General features: G+C 40.8%; 1 protein-coding gene and 1 long non-coding RNA gene across 6 annotated transcripts in view; one reads left to right on the top strand and one right to left on the bottom strand.

Moving 5' to 3' along the window:
• Positions 1-5,837: 5,837 nt before the first annotated feature.
• VIT (vitrin) overlaps positions 5,838-20,919 on the top strand; it is a 53,093-nt gene continuing 38,011 nt past the window's right edge. For 2 of the 5 annotated variants that reach the window (XM_064648581.1, XM_064648578.1), the window contains exons 1-2: positions 5,838-6,086; positions 19,660-19,729. In XM_064648581.1, coding sequence (XP_064504651.1) covers positions 19,699-19,729 — 31 coding nt within the window. In that variant the 5' untranslated portion in view covers positions 5,838-6,086; positions 19,660-19,698. The remainder of the gene's footprint in view (positions 6,087-19,659; positions 19,730-20,919) is intronic. The other 3 variants (XM_064648579.1, XM_064648582.1, XM_064648583.1) reach the window with 2 other exon arrangements.
• LOC135411249 (uncharacterized) lies at positions 7,664-20,911 on the bottom strand. The gene is made up of 3 exons (XR_010429061.1): positions 11,435-20,911; positions 10,364-10,746; positions 7,664-9,335 (listed from the first exon to the last, which is right to left on the bottom strand). It is a non-coding gene; the product is annotated as an uncharacterized LOC135411249 (long non-coding RNA).

Here is a 20,919-nt window from a genome sequence, read left to right as displayed (position 1 = left end):
GTGAATAGTTGAGCTTTACTGCCAAGGTAAGAGGCACGGGGATCCAGGGGGTATTCTTGTTGAACTGAATCAACAGTGGCAATGATAGCACGTGGCTCACACTGGAAGTGGGTAGATGGGGAAAGCATGCTGAAAAAGGCATTTGTACTTTATGAGGGCTATGGTCCTCAACTGCAAATTTCAGCACTGAATCCAGCACTGCTGAAACTTGATTAACAAAGAGCACTTTCCTAAACAGATGATTCTACTCCTCATACAAGGAGGTTTATGCTGCTGAATAAGGTTTTATACGAGGTAGTAGAGCAACGAAATATATCCCACTTACCCTGTGAAGACTCAATCTCCACCTACACTGGATTCTAGATGAACAAAGTCCATATGCTGCACTTCCTACAGACCCAGTTCTGTTCAGTCACCATACACTTTTGCAGTAACTGCAAGTTCTGCCAAAAAAATGGTACCTAAAATTGATCTCCATTGTGGCAGCATCTTGGTTTCTGAGAGCAGACTGGTGAGATACAAACATCACAGCCCACCTCCATAATGACACAGCTTTTAAAGCTGGTTACACCTCTTCAGATCCAAAGGTCTGCAGATGCAATCAGGTCAAACTCCTCTTCACTAGCCACCCTTAGCATTTCATGATCCCAAATGTGATGGAGGCTTTTCCAGTCCCTGCACTTACTGTTTACTTAATTTATGTTTCAACACAGCATTTGTGGCAACCTCTGTTCTAAATCTGGCATTGGGAATATGGGGCTTAGGACATATGGGTAGATTCAGCTGCATGGCAAAAATAATGAAGATTTCTTGATTCCTATGATAACTTGCTGTTGTATTTCAAGGGCAAGAACATCCTCCATCTGTTTTCTTTTTTCCCTATAGAGATATATCTGGAAAGAATTAAATGAAAGCAATATCTGAGCACTGCTTCTTTCTGCTGCAGACCAAGGTCTATAAACAAACCCACCTGACTTGTTGGTCCTAACTAGCACTGTCTGCGTGCCCACAGCTAATGCACTACACATTAAATTGCTCTCAGAGTATGCAAACACTCCTTACAGATAGTAGTAACTTCTGAGTTCACTCAAATGCCTTATTTGACTCTCCTTCCAAGACGAAGTTCACTTTTCTTTATGTCTTTTGATTATTAAAGAGGAAGGCAAGGTCAAAAGTTTCCAAAAGTGACTGCCCAGAATTTTAAGAAACCCCCAACAATTAAAATCCATGACAGTTACAACGGTCACTGTTCAATTGGAAAGACTTCAGCTGCCCACGTATCAGTCACAGAAAAGTGTCTCTTTGCCATTCCCCACTATTAATCCTCCTTCTCTGAGCCTGCCCAGTTGGGATAGCAGGCTCCCAGGCCCCCATTCTCCCCCTGTATGCTGCAGGAAATCCAGGGCAAAGAATTTATCAGCTCTCACTTGAATATTGCATCCTGGCAAAACTAAAAAGATTTTGTCATTTTTGTATTGTTTGCTCTATGGGATAAACAAATGAACTGGTGACTTGGGACACACTAACAGAGCTCTGCTTCTCTGCAGTCTCAGGAAACATGGCCATTGCCATCTTTGCTGAGAAACACCCAGTGGTTCAAATTTACACAGTGCATGTTTGGTATCCATCCATTTAAGCCAAGCATGCCAACATTATGCATTCATTTGGCCCATGAGGTCTCCTCATTCATAAAGAGAAAAAACAGAGGCCTGGCTACCCAATTGCTCTAATTATTTAAAGAAGTTTCTGATGCTGGCAAGGGCTACAGCATACATAATTCAGCCTCCCTACCTTTTTCAAACACTAGACAAACACGTCAGTGTATTTTATATAAGCCCTACAGGACATTGGTTATTTTATTTACCTGAAGTCAATTTTGATATTAGTGCTTTAAGCAGCTAAAGCCAAACAATGTTAACCCCCTAATAGCCTTGCCATTCTAATTATATTTTCAATTTCCTACTGTATTCTCTCCATGGTTTGTTTTCTTCAGTAATAAAGTTTTCAAGCACAATTTACCTGAAGAGTAATAACACAAAAGTCAAGATTTTATTTCATGGAGTTTGAGAAACAGAAGAACTGCAGAATTTGAACTCCACTGACACTTTTTAGGAGTTAACACTAACATGTGTGACAGCTCTGTCTTTGAACAGAGCCGGCACTGTCAAGCTGTGCGTGATATCTTAGGGTGTTGTAAGATTCTGCTCTCTGATTTCTGTGGTAGTATTTGGCTGAAAAGGCTTGAGGGTAATTGTTTGAGAGCAGAAAACTTGTTCCTTTCTGTTTAAGCACCTGAATGGGATTAGATGTGACATAGCTATGTGTCATCTTGCAGAAATCATTTTTCTCTGTTTTCTGTCCTTGTATGCAGAGTCAGGACTGACTTAGTAAGCCTACAGTGGTCAGCTCAGAAGATACATTCAACAGTTTCTGTGTAATGATCACAGGCCAGTTAGCTCAGTCCTGGGTCACTTTGATTCCTTATATATTCTCTACTTATAACCTGGAGAGCAAATAATTTAATAGTTTTAGAAGTGTGGCCACAGCCCCACACCAGAAGAGTAGTGTGCACCTTGGGTCTCACAAGTGGGACAAAGTGTGTGAGAGAATCTGTACTTTCCCACTAAAAATTTTCCAGATAAAGTCTGGATTCCTCTAAAAATTGTGCAGGCATATCTTGTTCTATAACATGGATGAACATGATTTTCTTTGCCTATGCCTACACCAGCGGAGTCAGAAGTTCCTTCTGAGTGTTGAGGAGATGAGAATGATGGGTTGAGCTGCAGTAAGCACCTGCTCCACAGGATCTATATACCTGTCATCACTTTGCACTTGTGGAAGCAATTTATGGCCTTTGAAGTCACCATCTTCTGCTCTGACTTAGATTTTGACCTACTGTGTGAACCTATTACACAGTAAAAACTTTTTCTCTTCCCCTTTCTACAAAAGTTTGACCTGTTCATGTAAATCACTACGGAAAGATCATCAATGAACAAAAAATTATGGACTAAGACAGTAATGAACTTGGACTGAATTTGGACATGTAAGGGCAAAACTACATCTGTTTCTGATGGTGGCCTCACAGTTGCCTCACCTCAGCTCTGGGGTCATACCAGTTTATGAGCATCAAACCCAGAATATGTGAGTTTATTTGCATTTCCAAATAGGTGAGGTTTCCCTTATTTCATTTATCTATGCATCACTGCATGCAGAGGGGGAGGAACAAGAGGGATCTTACATTTTTGTGTTGGCTGAAGCATGTAACCACTAGTTTTATTATAAACAAAAGTTTTTTTAAAAAGTCAGATTTGTAATGAGGATTAGACTAAATGCAGTGAGCTTCCCTACAGTGAAGTCAGATTTTCAGTTGTTACCCACCAAGGCCTTTACCCAGCTTTTTCCAAAAGCAATGTTTTTTTCAAACAAACACTGTGTGCCTTGAAAAATCTGCAAGACAGATTATCTCAAATGAATATTTATTTAAGAGTCTGTGACTAAGGTCCCTCAGCAAGTGTCTGGTCTTCCAGGTCTGCTGCTACCTCTGTTTAAAAACAGCGAACTTCCTTACTGAGTCTTGGCTAGATTATCTCCTCTGTCAATGCTAACATTGCTTACACACATCATCTCTCTCTTTCTGCTGTTTTATCTTCCAGAGTGAAGATAATGTCTGAGTAGATCATAATTCAATGTGGTCACTAAATTTTCCTCAAAAATTAAGAACCTTCTCAAACTCTCTTTGAAGCCAGTATTTCTTCTCTCTGGTCTTGTTCTTTGGCTACTTCATTACAACTTTCAGGGAATAGGTTAGAGATCTGCATTCTATTTCTTTCAGGCGTCTTTTCAATGGATCATGCTAAATCCTTCTTTAACTTACAAGCAAATGAAAATACAGTATAGTAAAACTTAAGAACTATTACCACAAAAAGCACTAACGGCAGACTAGAAGACTAGAAGCAATGGTGGGAGACATGAACACCTACAGACACAGAGCATTTGCCCCTCCCCTAGACCACCGTGTTCAATATCTATCGTCTTCACAATAGTGACTTCCTGACTGCATGGTCACCTCTTTTGCAAATAAATCTTTCCCTGTGGCAAGTCCCAGCAGCAAAATGGAGCCATTCAATGTGGTCCACCTCTTGCTCCTGCACTTTGTGTTGCCAGCTCTTGGGTGGCTGGAAATGGCTTTCTGTCAGGAAAGAGCACAGGCAACAGCATTCAGAAATGTTGTGATAAAAAGAGACAGCTAGTGGCCTCCTCAGTGTTTTGTTTTGATACTGGTCAGCTCTCCATTACAAATGACAATGAGAAGCTGAATACCCTGAATAATAACAAACTAGACAGCTTTTCTGATTCTGCCCACTCAGTGTTTCTGCTCCACAGTTCCCGGGATGCTCATTTCCAGGATGCCAGGTTAGCTCGCAGGGAGCACTGCAGAAATGTGCCAGCCCACTGGCAGCATCTTTGACCCCGAGCCGTGAGCAGAGCCAGCCAGGCTGGGAGAGGGCAGGTGGGTGCAGCATGGACCATTGCTGTGTTTTCCTTTTGCCCCTGAATTATCTGAAGAATTAAACCTCACAAAGCCTTATGAAAAGGGCAATGATATTTTTAAAGTGTTAAATGGAATTAATATGACTTTTGGGTTTGGGTTTTCTGGGTTTTCAGTAGATATTCTAGGTAGATCTACTAAAAGATTTGCTTACCGAAGAGGCTTCCTGCCAGTCCAATGCATTCTGACTCACAAGGAATTACTATGGCAAGCCTGAACTTCTGTATTAGGAGAATCAAATTAATTTATGGATTATTATATCTTACTAAACAGTTGGAACTTCCTGATAAACTTTTGATATTGTATTGTTTATTAATACGCTGAGCTGTTACACAGTGTCCGTAAGTACTGGAGTAGAGACTCACAAATAGCAGGTAATCACTTTCATTTAAAGCCAGGTAATCACTTTCCTATAAACTAAATACATTTAGGGGATTATTACATCATGAACTACATGTCTTTCTAAAGTGTATTTTGAACTCCATCTCCTCTATTTGTACTAGATTTTTTTTCACCAATGATCTTAGATAAAACAGTGTATGTTCTCTCATTTATGTTATCTATACATTTCTGAATACCTAGATGTAATTGCAAGTTACAGTTTGCATTCCAGCATCCTGGAATGTGATAGCAGCACTTTCTGTGATCATCTTGTAAATGCTGTGATTTTGATTCTCTCAATGAATTTTGTATATCTCATTTGGCCATGTCAAACTTTATGGGTGCCAGTTAGTAGCCTTAGAGAGCATTTTATAAAATTCTCACACCCAACTGGAGAAAGAACCCTCATACCATACTTCTCTGTGCCCAGACTCACAGACTTGCTGTGTCACTAATCCTCTGACTTCAGGGAAACTGCTGAGGGAATACAATGCTATTCACATTAGTAAAGGTAAAACAGTCTGTCTCTTCAAAAGATATTTTTCTCTTTAAACTTCATCTGCACCTAACTAATCTGGTAGTTACAACCTTTAGAGCTGTGTGGTTTACTCTCATCTACTAGTTTTTGTCCTTTCACTAGAATGCTGAACCGAACAGGAAGACAAAAAGATTCAGCCAAAACATCAGTCGAGCAAAGCTTCACTTCCCAAAAGAGAAAAACTTGACAAATCTGACAGGCTAGTGCAAAAGGAGCATAGAAATCCCTACCAAAAATATGTGGGAGGGAACATATATTTAAAATAGGACTGCCTAATTTGGCTGCTAAATCAGTGTAAGGAGCTCTGTACGTCTGTGTGTGCGGGAGGGAGAGGGAAAGACAGAGGGAGGGAGAGACAGAGAGGGAGAGAGGAGCAGAGAGAGGGAGGGGAAGAAAGAGAGAGAGAGCAATGTGCCTTTCACAGAGCTGGGAGCTTGATGGGAATGTTTGATTAGCTCCTCTCTGAAAGAAAAAAGGTGTCCAGGCCTCCCTCTGCTGCCTGCTTCTCCTTCTGTAGAATAATGTTGGCTGGAGTTTGGGGTACAGAAAAGCTTGGAAAAAATAGCACTTTCATACTGTGTGGAGAAAAGGAATAAAAAGTTGCACACCTCAAGCAAGGTAATTCTCATGTAATTTCTCTACTATATCTATTTAGAGGGTAGAGGGGGAAGTTGTTTTTTTTGCCTGTTGATAATAGTTAAATATTTTCACTGCTGAGAAACTGCAGGGACATGATGTTTTATTTAGCATTCCAGCTGTGTGCTTAGGATCAAAGACTTAAGAAGATGAAGACACAAATGTAGAATGAAACTGTACTTTACATTATATATACTTCATAAAGTATTTATAAAAGCATTAAGCTCCTACTGTTAGAGTGGACACATATACTTGCTGCCTGAACAGCAAGGGCTTAACTATGTGCTAAGGAATGATGTATATAAGCCACACACCAATAGACATTTATATGCCTTCTGTTCAAATAGTGTGTGATAGGCAATGCAACTTGTTCCTAAATTTAAAACGGTTTTGCTTTCAATACTTTTTCTTTGTCTCTTTGATAAATAGGAAGGTGTGTGTTGTATCATTAATTAACACTACCTGACACTGGGGAACACTCATCTTCAAGGTACAGGATGGTACTATTCCAGTGATGTGTATTTCTGTGATGTGAACTCCCTTGCTAGATGGATAGATACAGATGTATGAACAGTACAGTAGCCTAGACACTATACATCCTTTTGTGCTGAGTGCTTGTTTTGCTGGTGAGGCTCCAAAAATGAATAGCATTGTCAAGCCTGCCAGAGCCGTTCAGCTCTCTGTGGAGAGATTAGAGTCTTGATAAGTCTCTTCAAAATGTGATTTCTCTCAGACTAGTACAAACATGAACCAAATGCCCCAAGCAAACTTTCAACTCTAGTTAATATTTTGTTCCTAGAGTTTATGGGAACTACACCACATTTAGAGCAAAAAGCAGATTTACAGATTACAGAGGCAGGTCCTCCGTGGAACACACTTCTTTTTCTCTAACCTCTCCAAAATTTAAACAAAACACCATAATGAGAAAACCCACACAGAGAAAAAGTAGTTCAGATGGCTTTTAATATACATGTTATTGAGATTAGCCATGAAGTCTTACAAGTTTATAGTTTGCATTTTACTATATACATCCCAAAGTTAAAAACATTGACTACACTCAAAGAAAATCTATGTTTTTCTGTATCTGTAGTATCATGTTCTTCTGGGTTTACTCAGTTCATCACTTGAATGACAGTCGTGACTGTGAGACTGATCTCTTTCAGAGGTGTAAAGAGAGCTCTAGCAAAAATAATTGCATTACACACACCCACACATTAATTTTCAAATATTAAATTAGTATCTATATTAAACAGACTTATTTTGTTCGCATGTTTTATCTAATCCTTTGAGTTGCTGAAGTGATTCTCACTGGAATGACAGAAAAGCCTTGCCATCTTTCAGCTATTCAAGCCAGAAAAATATTTTTTTAAAAAGAAACTTTTACTGTCCTGCCAAAATAGTTGAATATTGCTTTGTGTTTCCACCTGTAGAAGTATTATGTTCTTAATTTGCTCTTAACTTGTTCTTACCTTTACTTTATGTGAGACAATTCTTTTCCTAGTGGTATTATTACACATGACTCACCACTGGCTGGTCGAACCAAGTAGTTTTACTATTCTTGAGAAAAAAAGGTCTGGCACTCACAGACATGAACTCTCCACACAATGGTACTGGCATGAGTAGGTGCCAGAGCAATGAGGAGTGTGTTGGCCCATTGTAATTGGGTGGGATGGCATTGTCTTTTCTGGATGGGTGGTGAAAAGCAACAGTCTGGGATTTCCTGATGGTCCTGGGGGATATTCTCACCCCCTGAAGTTCTGCGTACACCAGGACTTCTCTGGCATACGACAGCATAAATTGAGTTTAGACCTTCCATTCAGGGCTCAGGAAGTGGACGCTGAACATAGTCCTTCCTTCTGAAAGCCTATCATCATACGGGTCTCATTGATCTGTGTTGGAAAACAGAAACACATAACAAAACAAAAATAAACGCAAAACTGAAGCTTTAGGGCTTTTTTTTTTTTTTTAGTAAAAAAAAGAAAAATAATAATCATAGCATGTATTCTACATAAGGCCAGGGAGGATGCAGCTACAGCCCTCCGCACCTTTCTCCCGTGGAGTAGTTTTTAACTCCGGAGTAGGAGAGAGAAATAGGTGCTTAACACCTACTTAGAGCACTTCAATTCCTCTTTTGAACTTGCCGGGGCACAAGGAGCCCTCTTGTCCCAGCGCTGCCTGGGGAGCCTGTGCTAGAGCTCAGCTGGGACCTGGGACAATGCAGCCCCTGTTCTGGGCTCGGCTGTCGCACAGAGACTATAATTATCTCTCTTCTAATGACCAGCCAGGCAAGATAACAGTTTTCATGCTATGTTTAGAAAACAATGTCTTACTACAAATTGACGGTTCATTCGCCTGTAAAAGAGCCTCTCTAACAGTCCTGGAGCAGCTGCCACTCTTTTGCATCCCAGTTCCTTTATTTGCTGCACATTTCCCGCTTGGAAAACCTGAGCAAATGCCGCGCAGGCAGCAAAGCTTCCCACTGCCACACAAGAGACTCAGAGAGGTGCACAAATGCCCAGAAAATCTGTAGCTGTTTAGATTGTATTTCTATTAGTAAAACAAACTCTGACTGTCTGTCTTGCAACAGCCTGCATCGCCTCTGTGAACTCTAAACCCTAACCCGAAGGGGATGCAGGCACTGCTGTGAGTGTGACCGCAGGGCAGCAGTAAGACTGTCTTGTACTGACTCCTGACAAGGCCCTGCGGAAAGCAGGATGATGCAAAAAGTGGGATGTGAAGGGACTTGTTGCAGATAAAACAGGAGCATGTATTACTGATGGGCTTTTTCTTCCAGTGGCCCACAGCAGCATAGTCAGGATCTACTGAAATTATGTAGGCTCCAAAGGCATCCATGGGGTAGGTGTACTGGCCAGCTGAGATTGCAGGCTGTGTGGGTATAGTGTCCCTTGCAAACACTGGGAGGTAACAGAACTGGACAATCCTGACAGCATGGCACTCTTGGGCTAGCTACACAAGTATTTGCTCTGGCCTCTGCAAACATTTTGCACCAAACTCTGTGCTGGGGCAGCTGTACATTTAGTGGTGTCTGAGGGCTGCTCCCACATCCTCTGACAGTGCTCTGCCAACAGAGAGCAGAGCCTGCTCCCTCTTTCTGCAGCTGGCTCACCCTCACCTCTCTTGCCATCTTCTCTGCTCTCCTCTGCAGCAGGATGTGGCTGGGTTACCTTGGGCTGTCTTTCCTCTTTGGGTTCATTTTTCAGTGACTGAGGCCTGGAAGAAAAATAGAAAATGTTGATCAGAAAGAAAATTTCCCAATGGCTTGGAAGAATAAATATGTCTCATGAAAATGCATTTTAACTTCGGAAAAAAAAATCATCTGTAGCTTTCTCTTTCCCTTTTAAAGCAGAACACCTGAATCTATAGCTCATATCCCAAACTGGAAACACATTTGCATTTAGAAGAGTATTTATAACCATCTCTGGTTCATTCAAATCATCTAGGTTTAAGCAGTTCTGAACCTGACAAGTATTGCTGTCATGGCTGAACTGTCTTTCTAGCACCCTTTAAGTCCATCCCACCTCTGCTTTATCCCCAGAACTTCAGAGTGCATTAAGAGGTCAGCGACACATTAAGAACATGATCTGTGTCAGTTATCCTTAACATGTCTCATTCTACAGGACATCCCATAGACATAGATATAAAAAATATTTTCAAGATGAACTTGCATGTGCAAACTGTTTTTCGGCCTGTCACCTTATAAAATATCTTCGTAAATGTAACACAGCAGCCAACAGTCTTTCAGCTGGCAGCTTGATTCATATGAAAAAAAAGCATATAATTGCCAAGCGTCAGTTATACGTGTGTCAAAATTTTGGGGAAAATTCTGAATTTTCTTATGTAGCTTCATGCAGTCCTTTAATGTCCCCACCAGGATGAGCTGGGGATTTCCAGCACCTCCAGGCTTATACATAAAACTGTGGAATTTTTTACCTCTCAAAAATCACTTGTTTACAGGGAGGCTTGGACACGGCCACCTCTGTGCCTCTCAATCTCCCTGCCAGGTCGCTTTAGTGATTCAGAAGGCCCCATTCTTTTTTATTTTCCCCAAATATGTCGTTTACCCTTCAGTCCATAGAACGAGGGCGAGACACAGAGGAAAGCTGGCAGCAGTGCTGTGTATCCTGGCCCTCATCAACTTCAGTGAGTCAGAGTTAGGAAAGGGTAATGGCTCCATGACTACAAGGGCTATTTTCACAGCTGCCAGCCATCTGAGGATGATGGGAGTCCTTCCTGCTCACCTTGGTGGGAGCGCATCTTTCTCGCCTCTCTTGCAGTGCTTCTGTAGCTCTTGAGAATTCTGTTCTCCTGGGCTTGGTTGAAGAAGTTTTTGGACAGGAAGCATATGAAGAAAGAGATTGTTTGGAAATAAGGCTACGTGGGAAGGAGAGGAGTGTCCAGATGAGGGAGGTGAGAGATTAGAGAAGTTTAGAGTAGTTCCAATGGAACAACCTGGTACAAATAGTACAAGGTCAAATATTGGCATCACATAAGTCAGACAAGTCTTCTTTCACCTTGCTTTGGAAAGACATTTCCACCAAAGTGCATCTCAAAATACATGGTAATTTGAGATTTAAATTCTCAGTCTTCTGTGGTTTATATCTTCTATTCTCACTGGTGAAATCTGTGTGTAGAAAGAAATATGTAGGTTAGGCAATAACTAGATTTGAAGTAGAAGCTCACAGGGCAATGTCCTAAAGCCTAAGTTCAGAACAAAATTCTTGAGCATTGAAGTGGATTATAAAATACTGAGGTCTGCAGGCTTGGTTTGTTTAAAAAACAAAAGACCTCAAATAAAAGTTCCTTCTCCCAGTCCATGTGGTTTTTATTTTTGATCTTGAGCTCTCAGAAACAAAATCCTGTGATTCCTCTCTATGCAAAACCAGCAGGTTTAAAAAGATTCTAATATGCAAAATTGGTAAATCAGTGTCAGGTTGGTCCTGAGACACATTTCTCAGCAGTTTCTGGCTGTACCTACTCTGTCACAGTATTCAGGACTGGGCTCTGGAGGCCACTTTCTTTGCCACCTCCTTCTCTAGCTCTTCATTTCCCCTCCAGGGCACTCAGATACTGAGGGATGTAGTTTTGGAAGCATAGCCATCCCTCATGTTGTCTGCATGACCCATATGTTAGAGAGACCACTCCCGTGTTGTCAAGGGCTGCCTACACACATGCCATAAGGCTGCACAGCTTGGCCCACACCACGTCATGTCTCTCACCAGCCCCTCCACCAGTAGCATGTCTTCATAACCCAGCACTACCCATAATAGCCTCATTTATAATGCTGGCACTCGTGCAAATTCATAGCTCACTTTCATCCCAAGAGCAGCATGGAGTCCTGGATGTCTTCTTCAGTCATTAAAAAATGGAAACAGTATATGTAGGTCCACAGTTTCCAAATGACTCCCCAGAAGAGCCACGCCTGGCAGACCTCAGCTTAAATGTGCCTGTTGGGCTGAAGATGGGCGGTGGACCAGCACCAGCTGTGAGGGATACAATTGAAACAGCCTGTAGCAAAGCCAAAGCAGCCATGACCACTAGCTCGGGAGGCCAGCCTGCCACAGGAAAAAAATGTAAGGCTCCATCCACCCCACAGCTTTTCACCTTGAGACCTTGAGGAGCAGGACTCACTTCCCAGCAGGACCCAGGAGCAGGAGACAGGACAGACTTCTAAATCCAAAGATCTCTCTGGAGATGACAGCAGAGAAGCATCCAGTTTATCTGTAGAAGTATTGGTAGACTGTGCCCAAAGACTAGACTAGACTAGACTAAAGATTAGCCTTTGGCACTCTCTGTAAGGAATATGAGAAAGCGCAGTTTTGGTGAGTGGCCTTAGGAGCCCCTCATGGCTCAGACCAGGAGGATGTGAATGTCACCTCCAGTAGGAGATCCAGACATGCTTTTTGCACCCGGGTACCACAACAACTCATGCTTATCCACTCAGCATCCAGGTGGCATCACCTCTATATCCCATGCCTAAGGAAGAAGGGAGCCTGGGCTCCACCTGCAGGGCATGTAGCAGTGTGGCCATGCGCAATGTCCTGGGATGTGGGGTCGGGAATCTTGGCCTTCAGCAGCTGACCCTGCAAGGAGGTAAAGGATTTGGAGGTCCCAGCAAAGCAGCATTAGAAATAGACTGAGAGGAATAAGGTGGTTTGGGGTTGTTTTCTGATTTGCCTTTTGTAGTAAACCTCTCTTGTAACATGGGTTAGTTTTTTTCTAAACTAAAGGTAACAGAGAGTTATCTATCTGAGAGGGCTGGAAAGAAATATTCTGAAGTAGGAATAATGCAGTTAGTTAGGAAGAAATAACATTTTTTGAAAAGTACAAAATATGTAAGGGAAAATGTTAAGCAGTGCAAGGAGAACAACAATATCATTTTTAAGAGATCTGTAATGCAAAACTGAAACTACTTTCTAACTTTGTTTTACTGGTTTCCAGTAAAATCCAGAAGCAGATTTTAGCTTATCTTTTCAAAATGCTTTCTACAGCATTCCCAAGCTTCTTGATTTGCTGAAGACATTTTGCAAAAGACACTTCCTTGATCAAGTTGTCATTACTAGGCATAAATGCCTTACTTCAAACTAGTACCACATGCCAGGGTGTTGTTTTTTTTTAATTACATACATTTTCTGAGTCCTTATCCAACCAGTCCATGGCTTTGGTGTAGTCACACAGACTGCAGGAGATACTAAATTGATAAAGGTTTTCTATGAGCTGTGGTATAAATTTACTAGCATGCTTAAGAATGAGTTTTGGTTTTGAGCCAGTCATATAACTCACTTTTGTAGTAAAGGGATATGTGTAGCTTTAATAAGCAGAAATTAAACATCCTAAAGTTTCTCTAAATTTCAGCTTCTAAGTTTCTACCAACAGAAAAAAAAAAAGCTCTCAAGTTTTGTTTGAACATGCTACAGAAATTCCAAAAACCATCCCCAAGGTGATGTGTAGTTTTTTCAGTGCCTTTAACGCAAATTCTTCACTTTTAGACTAAATATGTACCTTCAGGGGAATTCTTGCACACTACACTAATTCTTAGTTTGCAGGCAGCACAATAACATGGTTACTTAGTGCTCTTTTTATAGTGTATAAACCATGTATTGCACTTTAAAAAGTAACTTCTTTTTTAAAAGTACTTTAAAAAGTAATTTTTGTTAAAACCATTTGTTGGAATTAGAAGATGGCATATTTTCTAAAAAAAAAAAAGAAAGAAATGTGGCCACAAATCTCATGCCACAAAGCCAGCACAGCCCACGGTCACTGCTGAATTGCAGGTACTTGTCTTTGCCCTCGGTTTCTTGGTGAGATGGCAGTGCCAAGGGTTGATGGTACCTGGCTGGGGTCTGAATGATATTAAGCAGAAGTAGTTAAATTAGGAAAGGGCAAGAAGTTTTCCTGGGAGTGTGGGGGGCAGATACATGAGCAGACAAAAGCCATAGTGGGGAGGAGGACAGAGGGAGGGAATTGTCTATACAGGAATTCACAGGTTTAAGCTAACATGAATTCCCAATGAGGCATGAAGTTGTGCATCAAAATGAAAAAAATAACGCATAATACATTAGCAGAAGCCAGGGAAGTACAGTGTAATGACCCTCATAGAAATCATCATCCAGATAGTCCAAATTACATTTTCTGTGTGGGTGGGTGACATATTCTAAATGTATCTCTTCCTTTGCTGGAAGGGGCAGGTCAGACCAGCATAATTGATGGTTTTCTTGCTGAGACAGATGAAAATGTATAATCATCACAGTTCTATTTAAGCTCTGAGAAAGGTCTGGCAAGTTAAATCACACTGTAGTTTTAAATAAATTACTTTCTTCTGAAAGAGCTCTGTGGAAAGCAGAGAAATGATCGTCACTATTACTTCAACCGTATGTTGTTTTAATTTCAGGGCATTGCATGAACACAAAATGAATAGTGCAGAGCTGCTTGGGTGTTTTTATTTGGCTCTGAATTGCTGGGTATAGCATCTCTTCATCATACCTACCTGAATTGAGCTATTTTGGACTAAATTCTTCTTGCATATAAACATTTGTTAAATCAGCTCTGACCTCGCAGAGCAGAGTGGGCACCATTTAAAACATTATATGGCAGCCCCAACAATCAAAGCCTTCTAATAAGAAGCAAGTGGTGAGAATCCTTAACCAGGGAAAACTGTATGAGGGCTGTCCCTGGCCTCAGAGAGTTCAAACCTACATTTTCTTCATCACCAAAGAGGTCTCCCGTCATCAGACTCCAGGGCACAAAAGGTTCTGATACCCCAATTTTCTGTGAGGAAGCAGGACCCCTGTGCAACAAGGAATTCCAAATGTGGGGACAGAAAGAAAGAAAGCGAGAAGAGAGCTAACTTGCTGCTTGCCTGGGAGCAGAGCAGAACCAGAGTCTCCCTGCCTCCTCTTCCCCATGTGAGTGTGCAAACCACAGGGCTGCAGCAAGGCTCCATGCACATCTGCACAGCTCTTGGGATCCCAAGTGCACAGTGGAGTAGTTCCAACAGAGAGGGGAGAGTGTGCCCAGTGATCCATTGGGAATGGCACCCTCGATCTCCAAAAATCTCTTGATCCACGATTGCCAAATATGTGACATACAAAAGTTCTTACAGGCCCTCCAACCACTAGGGAAAGACCTGCAGCCATAAAAGCTTGCGTTTCCTTGTCAGCTTTCTGAGATACTGGATAATTAAGCAGAATCCACCACAGTGCTCTGAAGCTCATCACTGCCTCCAGGAAGCATTTTTGGGTTCTTTCATATATGAAAGAAAACAGGTGAGCATTCACTCGTCTTTTTTAATAGCAGTAGTGATGAGGTCTGCAATATTTTTAAATTCCTGGATGCATATATTCTATTTCAGACCTCTCCAAGAATAAAGTCTAGCATGCAAATAAGCTCACCCTCGCAAAATAGCACCTTGGATCTTACTTTCTGTGACCTGGCCTGGGATACCTACAGAGCAATCTCAACCTCTGAAATGAAATACGGTTACCAATTTGAATTTTCTGTCTCAGCAGAACTCATTACCTCAATTTTTAAAATAAACAGCCATTTACATTTTTTTTTAGTGTACAGACTTTCAGAGCAACACAGTGCACTGAGGGTACATAATTTCTTTCCTCTAATAAGAAAGGAGGTGAAACTAAATTGTGCGTGACAAGTGTTAGCCATATTACCTAGTGTGCACCAAAAGGAACTTTCTTGTACTGCCAAGCAAGGTTCAATACCATAGGGACAGAGTATGAGCATGAAAAAAAGAAAGGGTTAAACAATTTAAAAAAAAAAAAAAGAGAAATCTAAAATGTTTTCTTCTAGAAGATGATGATCAGCTCTTGTTTATCCAAACCAGTTTACTCACACCTACACCAAGCCCACTTGATTTTCTCATAAAGGGCACATATTTAACTCAACCCACAGCACTTAGAGATCATGCTGTTAACCCCATGCCACTTGCTCAGACAGCTTTCAAACAAAGTCCACTTCTGTTTTTTTTATGGTGCCAGTGCTTCTGTGATATTAGAACCCCTTGAGAAGGGGAACAATAACACACACTATTATGGTACAAAGAGAGTATACAAATTAATTTCTGTGGCACAGGAGATTACAGGAGATAAACTGCTTACTTCTGCAGAGGCAAAGCACATGGTACCAGCAAAGAATTTCAGTTTGCACGTGGAATGGACAGCAGTGCCTGACACCAAAAATCAAGGACTTAAAACCTACACTTCCATCAGAAAATGTAATAGTTTGTCATATAGTGAGAATTTATGTGGCTCTAAACCATCTGTTTGTTTTTAGTATGTAGCAGCTCTCTCAGATCTTTATAAAAGTCAAGTTGCTAATAAAAGGTCAGTATAAAAATCTTACTTTATATGCAGAAAGAATAGTTTGCTAACTCTGTCTCTTCACTAATACTCAAGATTTTTCAAGTATTGTGGTAGGAGAAAAGTAACCAACGTGAAATAGAACTTTCATTTTAAAAGGTAAAATAGGATCTGCACTGGGAAACACCAAAGGAGATGCTTCTTACTACATTTGTACTTAGCTGGGATTTAAGCACATGTTAATGTAATGCATACACTTAACTGCTGTCCTGGCATAAGGGTAACTTCTGATGTGACAGTCTGAAGGATATAGATGGGAAAATGTACTCAGATAAACAGAGATCCAGCCTACGGTTTAAGAGATTTAATAGTGAATAGTCACTAGTTACCAGTTCTGACTGGGACTGCAAATACTGCATGAATAGAAATCTAATTAGGACAAATCTCAGCAAAATTCATGCTCCAAACTAACCCAAAGTAGAAACATTTGGTTTTGTTTTAGTGGGACCTATTCATTTTGTAAAGGAACAAAGGAAGAACATCTTTGTGTTTATTAGCAAAGTATTATTCTTGATCTGTAAATAAAACAACCCCAAGCTGGCCAGCAGATCCACACAGACTAAAAAGCCGGTCATATGCATGGACTGGAGCCCTGCTTTGCCTTTCCTTCCAAAAGAAACAAAACCCCCCATGTTTTATTCCAGGCTGTTGTTCCCTTTACCAGTCTGAAGCAGTGCATGCCATGCTAGTGCACAGTATAGGAGATCTCACACAGCTTAAATCAGGTGACTCCCTAGGCCCCACATACAATGAATGCACACAGACTTCCCACAACAGAAAGCTTGGAGCTTCTATGCCTGTTACTTAATAGTCAGCAATGTAAATCCTCCTGCACATTTGCCCATGTGACAGCCCAAGGTCTAAAGGCCAGGACCCCCCTTGGAGTACTGTCATGCCTATGCACTTCTTCCTGATATACCAGTGCCTAATATAGTGGCAAAAATAAGTTTCTTTACTATTACAATTTATTTCCATCAGGATACTAGTATTAACTGCACCAGCAAAAGTACAGAGTCCACAATAAGATGATTTTCTGTGTAGCTATGACAACAAATCTTCTAAGTAAATCTAACAGCCTTGACTAAATGCTTCTTTTAGCTCTCTTATTGATAAGCATCTGTTATTGCAGGCTAACGGGTCTGCTGAACTCATTTGCCCCTTACGGGCTTTACATATTAAACCCAATTAGATTTTTTGGCCTCTTTCTGCAATAAATTCATAATATTTTATGAAAAAAGCCCACTTGCTGTTGCCTTGAAAAGCAAATGCCCACCAGCAGACCACGTAGAGATTGCAATTGCAGCCAAGCCTAGGGTAGTGCCACCCAGGAGGACTGGGATAGCTCCTGGGGCAGCAGACCGTGGCCTGGGGGCAATAGGGCTCGGGGACATCAGAGACTCCTGGAAGCAATGGGAAGTGTTGTGCAGCACTGGTGGTACAGATTGTTATATGTTTTGTGAGACAGGAAAAGTCAAATAGCATTGGACTCTCTCCACAGAGCACAGCAACAGACCCATGAAGCCAGCTTTTACATGGATTCTCTATCATCTTAGATCTATTCTACTCTAATTAAAAAAGAGACGAGAACATCTCAGCACCACACCAAATACTGTCAGGACACATTCTCACAGCTCTCTTTGTCTTTAAATAAAGATGCCGCTGCTGAATTTATTTGCTGCAAATTTGGGGAATGTTCATATTAAGATGCCTTTCCCAAAGCCTAAGCCAGTGCCAGTACAGTCTTTAATGGTGCATGGTGTTTCTGCAAATAATTTGCATCTCCAATTCTGCCTCTTCTTTTTCTGGGATTGACCTAAAGTGAGAACTCATTGCAAGGACGTAATTTTTTAATACCTCTGCTGTGTTGATGGGTTGAGACACATAAGTAAGGAGAAAAGCATCTGACCTAAGTTTCTCTGAACTCTCTTCTATAGTTTATTACTAGTTTCTTTAGCAGTTTCACAGTGGAAATACACTGCGGTAAATGCTTAAAATGGATTTTTCTTTTAGACGTTGAGCGAAGTTTTTTGATAGAAACTAACTGTGACAGCAGAATATTACCACATAACTGCTCTTGCTGCTATGGCTTGTACAGCCCCAGGTCACCCCAACTGCACAACCCATCATTTTTCAGAAAGACACAGTTACCATTTTGAACCACTTTCCATGCCTCCAGGATTCAGTTCAGTGTCTTCTGAGCAACCCCTGTTGCTTTCAGGTTTAGCAACCTTAGCAGGAGGACTGTTTTACGGAGATCACCAAGGAAAGACATAATGCTATTGGGAAGTGATACTGTTAGTATGTCCTGGCATTTGAAGTTCTCTGACTGTAGCAGGGAAGCAAAAATCAGAGGTGCATCTGCTCCATGTAAAAAGGGTTATAAATTATATAGATCTAGAACTGGATGAACTCAGTTTAATCTAGCATACTATTTTAGTCATCCTTGCCTTAGAAGGACGTGGCTTGCTTGAAAAAGAAGAATAATTAAAGTAAAAAAATGTGGAAACATTTTAAATGAAGATAGGGGATTTTTTTTTTCTGTTTCTCTCCTGTATCTGCCTTGTTAGTCTAAATTTCTTTCTGGGACAACCAAAGCCCTGCTTCTGAGTACATGAATTGCTATGTGAAATCTGCCTCTGCCTTTTTTCCAGGAGGCAGATATGTTGCTTTTCCTGATAATTTGCAGCTATAACATTCCGTGTATTTTCTTTCTTGATAGCAAGCTAGTTTTTATTTTAGTATAAATCTTTCCATTTGTAAGCATGTAATAAGTTTCTTTGAAAATCAGGTTTATTTTGATTCTCAAGCTTTTCCCTGTACAACACAAAAATATTTTCTCCCTTTCAAACTTTTTACTCTGATTTGTCAAGCATTATATAGTACTTTAATGACTGTGATTAATTATGAGCGCCCAACGTAGGATTCCCTCAACAATCACCAAATAACAGCAAAAGCAGCAGGTGATGCTCAGGAGGAGCTGAGAGGAGGAGTTATCTCTGATAAGCATGCAGTCTTGTAGCCTGGCCAAGAGCTTCAGGGATGGCAGGGGTCATGAACCACTTATGCAGACCCAGAAAAAAATGTTTCCCAGATGTTCTGACAGAGTCCTCTTAATCTCAGGTGCTCACGTACATGCACATGGACACACATCCTCAGAAAAGGGAAGAAACCAGTAATTTGGCTCAGAAAAGATGGAACCATTGCAAAATACTTTACGCAACATCCTTCAGGACTGAATGGACTTATTTATGTTCCTCATATCTACATGGGATTACATGGTGAGGTTTGATGTGTAGACAATAAGATTCTGTGATTATGTCTTGAAGAGTAGTGAACAGACTTGAGTAGCCCTCAGAGCATGTCTGTGCCCATCATACTGTCTCCTGACACTGGCTTCAGAAATAAGTACGTGAATGAAATCTTGGTTTCCTGAGGAAAAAGGCAAATTTTGGACAGAAGTAAAAAAAACAGTCCATGGGAGTGCCACAGCTGAAGCACCATCTCCTCTGGGGATATCAGCTGTTCTACAGCATGAGAAGAGGATGCAGCATGTGAGGACTGTGAAAGATCAAAAAAGAACACAGTCCCTCTTTCCCCACCGTTCCAGAGTCATCTGCGATACTTCTGAACACAGCCTGATGAGCTCTTCTTTTCCTTTTCAGTGCTTCTTAGTGACGCACCCAGATTTTGCTTTACTCACCATGAAGGCCACAGCCATTGCAACCTTCTTTGGTAAGTAGGTTGATTGCTGCAATTAGGAGTTTATGGTTTTGTCCTGGCTGAGCAGTGGCTGCTGACTTATTCTCTTCCTTTCGGACTCCATGGCTGATGAAGTTCCCAGTGGCAGGTGTAAGCCTTGGCACAGCTTTTCAGAAATGGGCCACCCAACTTCTTGACTTTGGCATAGAAAAAATATTAATCGCTAGAGATCTCTAAATACACGACCAGTTGCATGCAGTCCATACCAGATGGCACAACTGGGCCTGAAAAATGTCTGTAATGTAAAGATTCCCTCTAAAGAAAATCTGTTTCTTCCATAGGGACAGCCTTTCAGAATTCTCTCAGTTCTTGCTCTTTCCATGAACAAATGTTGGTATCAAAATGTTATAATGTGTTTTAGTTTCTTTCCCCTAGCAGTCAGATAGGATCTCGCTTTTTGGGAACAAGTAGAGAATCTAGAATTTGCAATTCATCTTATATGAAGACTCTGGTTGTGATATTCCCAGGCAACATTCCTTCTAGCTGTTATCCTCAAGTCTGTCAGGACAGTAGTTCTTAGTTCAAATTCATAGCAATGTATGTAGTTCTTCTACATAAATTACCAAATTACTTTCTCCACATTTTACTATGCTCTAACATTCCAAGTAGTTGAGATTTTTCACTTTATTTTCCACTGGTTCATTCCTTTTTTTATTTAACTACAATTTTACCTTGGTTACACAACTGCACCAGTGACAAAAGGCCCAAATAGTGCATCTGTACACTGTCACTTCAGACACCGTGGGACTGCTTTTTCTTTTCAGCAAGTTTAGGAGTGATTAAGTCTACAAATTCTCTGCAATCAGTCTAGGGGGAGAAGAGCATAAAAGAAAGAAAAGACTTCTGTTGCATATTCTAGTAAGATTAGCTTAACAAATGATAAGAGGATCAGCCGACACATCATAGAGGGTTTTAATTCCCTCTGAAAGTTCAGAGAAGGGAAAGGTGAATAGAAAAGTCAAGATACTTGTAATGAAGTTATTAATTACTCATAGTACAGTTCTTATAAAATAAGCACAAAGAGAATGAAGAGGTTTTCTATGTCATCACTTAGCAAGTAAACCTAACAAGGTAAGCTACTATTGTGATGCATGTTTTAACATAATAGCATATGTCTCTTTTACTATTACACTTTTCAAACCATAATTCTGATACTGAAGAAA

This window comes from Pseudopipra pipra, chromosome 3 (assembly GCF_036250125.1).
Source record: "Pseudopipra pipra isolate bDixPip1 chromosome 3, bDixPip1.hap1, whole genome shotgun sequence".
In the NCBI taxonomy this organism is placed as follows: domain Eukaryota; kingdom Metazoa; phylum Chordata; class Aves; order Passeriformes; family Pipridae; genus Pseudopipra; species Pseudopipra pipra.
This window is presented reverse-complemented; position numbering and strand designations above follow the sequence as displayed.